The following is an 8,193-nucleotide window of genomic DNA, read 5'->3' on the forward strand; positions in this document are numbered from 1 at the left end:
CATCAGTTCTAGGACTTCTTCTGTCATCCATGTATTCTTTGTTTTTCTGATGTTGTCTTGTAGTTGTTCTCTTTGTATAGTTGTGATTGTTGTTGTTGTTGAGTGTATCATTGAGTGTTTTTTCTATTTCTGCATGTACTATTGGATCTAGAAAATATATACAGACAAGCAAAGCTAAGGTAAACATTTATGAAAACCCTCCAGAATTTCTCACTACTAGAGACGTCCGACAAGGCGATGCAATATCGCCAAAACTCTATACTGCAACTCTAGAAACTAAATTTAGTAAAATAAATTGGCAGAATAAAGGCCTATACATTAACGGATAATATGTCAGGTATCTAAGATTTGCAGACGACATCGTTCTGATTGCTAAGAATCCTGCAGAACTACAAGAATTTATAAGTGACCTAAATGCAGCTAACAATGAAGTAGGCCTAAAAATGAACTTGACGAAAACTAGTGAATATCAAAAATGTAATAATAAACAACACTGCACTTAAGACAGTAGACGAGTATGTATATCTGGGACAAATATTAATACACAAATCTGACTCCTCACTCCCAGAAATTAACAGAAGAATAAAACCGGCTTGGGCATCTTTTGGTAAAAATGCAGTTATATTCAAATCCAGGATACCACTCTACCTTGTAGGCACACTATTTACCAAAATGTGCATACATTGATTTATCAAAAAGATCAAAAGATACAGGTTCCTAAGAGCATCTTTTATAGCACTACCGACATAATCAAAATAAATTTATGGGCGCCATCCTTTTATTTACCTTCGTACGGAAACGAGCTTGGACAGAAAAATAAAATGAAAAATTTAAAACAAAGCTATTCTAACCTTTATTACTTTGTAAAGAATAAAAAATTTTTAGGGAAATTGCATCATATTGCAAGAGAATAATCATTCTATATTTTTGTATTGAATTAAGAATGATAAGTACTTATATGCAATCAAAATTATTTTTTAACCAAATTCTGAAATTTGTCGACATAAAAAGATTCTGATAGTTACGTAATTAAAAGAAGAAAAAAATCACATCACTGTTATTAGTTCATAGATAATCTTCACTATTCAATAAAAAAGTATTAAATTGGTACAACTTGGATAATCCAAATTATGTACAAACGGACAGAAATAAACATACGGATATAAATATTGTAAAAAATGCCGATGATAGGGTGATATTCTCTGATAGATACTAAAGTCTTTAAAGAGCTGTACACAAAGTAACAGAAATAAGTAGAAAACATAGAATATGTCTTAAAATAAAAAAGATACAATACATGCCCATAAGCAAAGAATTTACACTCATTTATAGTTTATATTAATAAAGAACTCATTGAAAGATACAGATTTAGATACAAGGATAAATATGCTAAATGGGGTGATTCTTTGGAACAGATGTAGAATGGAGAAAGCCACATCGTCCTTTTAAATAGTGACGAAATCATTTCTTAGTCATGGCCGTAAAAGAAGATTTCATCTTCTTCTTCTTTGTGTGCCGTGCTCGTATTCAAGCGTTGGCTATCGTCATATTGACAAGCTGATGAAATGATTCTCGGTCGGCAGCTAGATGAAACAGTCCCTCGACCGTTCGACCTGTCCATTGTCTAATGTTACGCAGCCAGGACAGTTGTTTTCTTCCGACCCAACGTTTTCCTTCGAATTTGCCCTGAATGATTAACCGGAGTAAGCGATATTTAGGTCCTCTCATTATATGACCGAAGTATTGGACCTTTCTCATTTTGATGATGTTGATCAATTCTCGCTCTTTGTGCACGGTCTCTAGCACGCGTTCGTTAAATATGTGTGCTGTCCACGGGATTCTGAGCATGCGGAAGATTTTGCAAAGAAATGGAAATCTTTCAAAAATTTTACACAAGAGAAAGATATATCAAACATAAAATGTTTAATTTCCTATTACATGGAAATAAAATTCAGAATTCCTGAAAAAACTTTGATCTTTATATTTTTTTTTTCATAGTACATCTCGATCTAATCATTCCAGACAACGTAAATTGGTTAAACATCATTTACATCAAATTATTGCTAGACACACTTCTGACTATCTCTTGCAATCTCTCAAGGTGTCTTGAGCGAGTCGCGTCTTTGAAAGACCGTTATTCGATCACTTCTCCATTCTCCATGCAATATTCAGAGTGGAGAACCGTCGGCGTCGGGCGGAAAGACAAGGGATCACCTCTCAGACGTTTTCTCTATTACCTGGACGAAGCAAATAACCAGAGGCGATACGTATGGGGAATCGTACAAGGGCGAGAAAGCAAAATAGTTTTTTATAATTACATTTTACTTAAAATTTATTATCGTTCATAAAGATAAATCAATTTTAGTACAATTATTGAAATATACCATGCAGAAATATTTTTTAATTGATAGTCTTTCTCTATTATCTCTAGTACTGCTTTGACTTTAATTAATTCTATTTAAATCAGTCTATTAAATATGTGGAACTAAGTCATCTTAAACGGCAAACCTCACCCTTTATTTTAAACAAATGATGCACTAGAACATTAGTGATCATTAGTTTTTTGTATTTGTTTCACTGTACTTTGCCAGTTTGTAACGTAATTTGAACTTGGATGGGAAAAAAGGATGCAAAGAAATTAAGTACAACTGTGGGTAACATAAAAGTTAACCCAAGGGGAAGTCTTGTCTTGGAATTTAAGATAAATGAAGAATTTCAGGTCTAAATACGAAATCTATGACAAAAGGACGCGGAAAACAGGACGCGAGACCAAAGGACGCGGAAAAAAGGACGCCCGAAAAAAGGACGCGCGAAAAAAGGACGCGTGGAAAAAAGGACGCATATTATTAATGAATTACTATAAATAGTTTATTTTAATTGACATTAGCCATTACCCCCTTTTTATCCCCATATGTTATTACAGAAAATGATTCTACCTAACCTAAAATCGGTTACGGTAAGAGTAAAAAGTGAAAAATAATTATATGAAAAAAACTTGCCCTCACATTTTATCGAGGCTTAGGACTAAAATATCTTAAGTAAAATAATAAATACTAATATAATGTTGATTCAAGATTTCTGGTATTGAAACAGGTTAGATTCCATATTATCAGAATTATGTATGGGATTAGAAAAACCCAAGTAGCAGCACAGTAAGGGGTCTAATGAGGGTTTAACGCGAACCGGAAGGTTGGTAAATTCCGCAGGTAATGTTAAGAATGTAAATAGAAACGATTAGTAAGAAAATAAAACTTTCTAATTGTTTGATAATTGTTTTTAAGAAATGAATATTACAAAAGGTCCGATATAACAAAACATCATTAAACAAATTGTTTATATAGGGGAAACTTGTCGCGGTAGGTAATTTATTCTGTTCTTAACAAGAAAACATTTTACAAATTGATATCAGTCTGTTAAGATGGTGTTAGCGTTTGTGAAAACGCTAGCACCATAAAAAAGAGCGAGTGATTGGTGAAAAGACAATTTGGAAGTGTGCTACTTATAATAAGTGCAAATGTACAGGAAGAGTGCATACCGTTGTGGATGAAATTACAAAATCCACAGAACATAATTCACGTTGCAGACACGGCAAAGATTGAAGCAAAAGAAGCTTGTAACCGGATGAAAGAAGTTGCACAACAACTGGAACACTCCACCCAAGGTGTAGTAAGTGAAATTTCTCAAGGACTTTCCTTAGCTGCTGCGGCACAACTTCCATCAGTGTCGTCGTTAAAAAAAACTGTGCAAAGAGTTCGGAACGAGCTAGGAGTTACGCCCGCAAATCCGAGAAATTTAGAAGAACTTGTGCTTCCTACAGAATATAAAACAACTACAGGCGGTGAGCTATTTCTATTATTTGATAGCGGGCCAGAAGAAGAACGTATTTTGTTATTTTCAACACAAAAAAATTTAAGATTTATGGAACAATGCGATCATTGGTATGCCGATGGAACATTAAACTCAGCACCACCATTGTTTTCTCAAATATACACAATTCATGGAGTGCGATACAGTAATGTAATCCCGACTGTATTTGCACTTCTAACGAACAAAACACAAGAGACTTATACACATGTTTTTCAGCAACTAAAGGTGTTGAATCCGGCCTTGCGCCCTCCAACAATAATGATGGACTTTGAAAGAGCGGCAATGAATGCTGCACAAACTGAGTTCCCAAATGTGAGAATCCGCGGATGTTTTTTTCATTTCTCGCAGTATATGTGGCGCCATATTCAAAGTGCCGGATTGCAACGTAGATATATTGAGAATCCTGACTTCGCTCTCCTTCACCTAAGACAATTGCGTGTGTTCCAGACAACCATGTAGTCAGAGTGTACGAGGAGTTGCTCAATAGCGATTTTTATACACAAAATGAAGAACTACTAGTGCCGCTGATTAATTACTTTGAAGACACTTGGATAGGGAGATTAACTAGAAGAGAAAATCGAAGACAACCCCTTTTTCCAGCAAATGTATGGAATTGTTACGATTTGGCAGACCAAGATATACCTCGAACTAATAATGCTGTAGAAGGATGGCACAACAGCTTTTCTTCTCTTCTCAATAGTGCACATCCGAATATTTGGAAATTTATTAATTCTCTAAAAAAAGAATATGATTTAAATGTTTTGAAAATAGAGCAGTACATTTCGGGCAATGTACCTCCACGCAAAAGAAAATATCAAGATACAGCAAACAGGATAAGGGCTATTGTTGCCGATTATGCTGACAGGCCAACTTTAGAATATTTGAGAGGCATTGCTCACAATTTTCAGTTGCAAACATAAAAAAAATACAAAAAAAATTAATATCAAAAATAAAATGACAAAAAATTCCAAAAAAAGCAAAAAATTAAAAAAAAATAAAAAAAAACTTGTAAACACGCCAGCTTCTGCTGCCAGTCCTAAGCCTGGATAAAGTGTGAAGGCAAGTTTTTTGACGTGACAACGTCTTAAATTAGGTTGTGGCTCGGAGTCATTCATGAAAAAGTGTAACGCCCGCTCACGTCTGTTACAGTGAGTCACTAAACGAGAGAGAGAGGCCCGCCGGACTGGCGAATGCCTTGCGTCTCTCTCCCACTCAAACATGATCGGTCCGCTGCGCGCGCAGCACTAGAGAATTAGGCGCGTTGAATCGGTGCGTGCTTCCGTGCTTGTGTCTCTGTCTTTATCGAGCGTTCTTGGCGTTCAAGACACATTACAGCAGAAACACTTCCTTTCATTTCATATTTCTCCTATCATCGTCCTATCCTCAACAAAATCACTCAAATAGAAATTAGTTAAGTTTAAGTTTACATGTACAATGTTTTAGTAAACAAAATATATTTCTATAGTTAAAATTTGTGCAATTCTTATTTTCATTCAATTCCTTGTTCCTATTGTGCAATTTAATAATATTCATATCAATAAATATTCTACCGAGAAAAAGACGTTGTCACGTAAAATCTTCGCCCGTAAAACCGACTTTACAGGCAACCGATTTTTTTTTTTCATATAAATATTTTTGACTTTTTACTTTTACCGTAACCGATTTTAGGTTAGGTAGAATCATTTTCTGTAATTATATATAGGGGATAAACGGGGGTAATTGCTATTGTCAATTAAAATAAACTATTTATAGTGTTTCATTAATAATATGCGTCCTTTTTTCCACGCGTCCTTTTTTCGCGCGTCCTTTTTTCCGCGTCCTTTTTTATGCGTCCTTTTTTCCGCGTCCTTTTGTCGGTATACCCTAAATACGTTCACTATGCAAACCGGCACTCAGGTGTTTTAAAGGACCCAACGGCGAGCTTTGGGACGTGTGTCTGCAGATAGTTTGTTAGGAAGGGAAATGCTGATGTCAAGAAGAATGAAGAAAATGAATCATACCAACTGAAAGAAAATAGACAAAAATTGAACAAAATAAAAATGAAGAAGGGCTCCACCTGGTTTTTTTTTCGAGCAACAAGGAAAACTCGGTATGTTAAACATGTTAACAGACTGGTTTAAAAAAGAATAAAAAAATACAACAAATATGTTTAACCTCTCTTAAAAACCTATAGCCAATAAACAAAAAACAATCAAACTTACGGTCGTTTAGCAATCTCGTTAGAATTTATTTATGTTTTGTCCAAGAGAAAAGAAGATTGTTAGAGAAATCAAAAATACTATGTATACTATGTATAAGACTAAAAATAGTCTTAATGTTGAATGTTTTTGAAAACAACTGAAAAATTAGAATTTGGTCGATGCCATGATATACATGTAGAAGAATTTCTCTCCTATTACTATTCACTCTACATATAAATTTGGTGTTATATATAAAAAAAATGATGATTAAAACATGAAAAAATTGCCACATTCAAAAAACTGTTCCACTGCACTGCACTAGGTACACGAAAATGGAAATAAAGACAATAACAAGTATATATTTTTTTGTATTGTCCACTAAAATTAAATGTTGAGCTTAGTAATTAACTGGTGAAGTAGAATTGAAAAAAGGAAAAATTTACTGTAAATTCCTTTGTTTCACTTACATATTTTGACTGTAGACTTTGCGGGTTCTTTTAATAGAAGAAAAACTGCTCTCCAAAGAACAAATTGATAAATAACGGATAAAGCTTCAACTCTACTCCCATAAGTAGGTAGGTGAAAATGTTAAGGAAATCATAATAGATTTCTAAACCATAAAATTAATAACAAAAAACTTATCTTTTCCGATGGGCTTAACAGAAATTGATGGTATTGGGACAAATCCCAGTACCTGGCGAAAAATTTCCCTACCGTGGCTTTTTCAAAATCTCATTTATCTCATTTTTACTGTCTCATTTTATTTTACGCATGGATGATTATTTACGGGTAAAACAAAACTGTCCGCGTTTATGACGACTTGTATCTAGTGAGCTATTAGAACCATCTGACAGAGGGTATTTTGCAAAAATGCAAACAACAGTTATTATAAGCTGAGGAGGCCGTACCCATTTGCCATGGATGATTTAGTCGAGGCATAGCATGCACTTAAGACGAGTAGGTTTCCAGAGTAGACAGATACCGCCCGAAGCAACAAAGGGTCTTAGACGCGCAGAGCCTGGGTGGCTTTTGGAGCACATTTTATACATATCAAGTAATACTGCTTGTATCTGATGCATTTTTGGGCCATAAATCTGCACACTCTTTTACAACTAAACCAGTGATGGCTCATTCTTTCATTTCACCTTTATTGTTGACGATGACCTCAGAATTCTCTTCAAAGTAAATGAAGACACCATCCTTCCTTCTGAATGGTTTCCTCTGCCTGATGATTACTGCAGGCATGACATTTTCCTGAGTTCTGGTTTACTCTTTTTGACTGCAGCTACAATCATGCCCCAAGATCCTACAGCTAGCAGGCAGTTAAGTCGTCCACCAATATCTTGTAAATCAATAACATAAGAGTTCTTGGTTCCTGTGTTATCTGCACAATTAATTACTGCTTCAACAGGAAGAGCAAGGGATATCCTTAATTTCGCTCCTGCGGAACTACCTCTCTTGGACATTTTGTATTATTGAAAAAAAAGCATAGACTTAAAGCATAGACATTTTCTAATGTTTGAAGAACATCAAGGTTGGTGCTGCTTCATAAAACTGGGAATGCACTATATGCACCCTCCCACGCATCGGGAAGTTGTATGATAGGATGCTGCGAGGACTGACCGACAATACGATTTAGAGATGAGGAGACCTCCCTCCAAGACAGTTCGGATTCTGCAAGTAGAAAAGTGCACTCGAGGCATTGCACAACATTGGGGACACAGCGCTAAGTGGCTCTGCTGCTCTTTAATATTAGAAATTTATTTAACATTCTACAGTGAAAAGAGGTGATGCTGGCATTGGGGGAGAAATGTGATGGCGGCATATCTTTCCAAAAGAAAGATCATGGATGAGAAAGGCACGTTTATTGACGTAACGGCTGGAGTCCAACAGGGATTGGTCTTGGGCCCAACGCTATGGAACCTGGGATATGATGAGGTCATGAAATGCGAATATAAAGGTATAACCTCCTTTGCCTTTGCGGATGATCTCACTGTGCTGGTAGTTGCGTGGGACGAACCATATCTCCGATTTCAGTTGAGGCATATGGGCAACGTCGAGCTGGACTAGATGAAAGATCACTGATTGGAACTCGTAGAAGAAAAGACCTAAGCTTTCATTGTGAAGGGTAAACGAAGACACAAGT

The 8,193-nt window shown here is 35.7% G+C and overlaps 1 protein-coding gene and 1 pseudogene across 1 annotated transcript; one reads left to right on the forward strand and one right to left on the reverse strand.

Moving 5' to 3' along the window:
• Positions 1-3,543: 3,543 nt before the first annotated feature.
• On the forward strand, positions 3,544-4,326 carry LOC140434001 (uncharacterized). Its single transcript, XM_072521970.1, has one exon. The coding sequence runs from the start codon at positions 3,544-3,546 to the stop codon at positions 4,324-4,326; it is 783 nt and encodes a 260-aa protein (XP_072378071.1).
• Positions 4,327-7,097: 2,771 nt separating this feature from the next.
• LOC140434002 (large ribosomal subunit protein uL14-like) lies at positions 7,098-7,513 on the reverse strand (annotated as a pseudogene).
• Positions 7,514-8,193: the final 680 nt, after the last annotated feature.

The sequence above is a fragment of the Diabrotica undecimpunctata genome, chromosome 2 (genome assembly GCF_040954645.1).
Source record: "Diabrotica undecimpunctata isolate CICGRU chromosome 2, icDiaUnde3, whole genome shotgun sequence".
Classification (NCBI taxonomy): Eukaryota; Metazoa; Arthropoda; class Insecta; order Coleoptera; family Chrysomelidae; genus Diabrotica; species Diabrotica undecimpunctata.

Bases quoted from the DNA above. Each gene is read 5' to 3' on its own strand.
- LOC140434001 (XM_072521970.1), top strand. From the start codon at position 3,544: ATGAAATTACAAAATCCACAGAACATAATTCACGTTGCAGACACGGCA.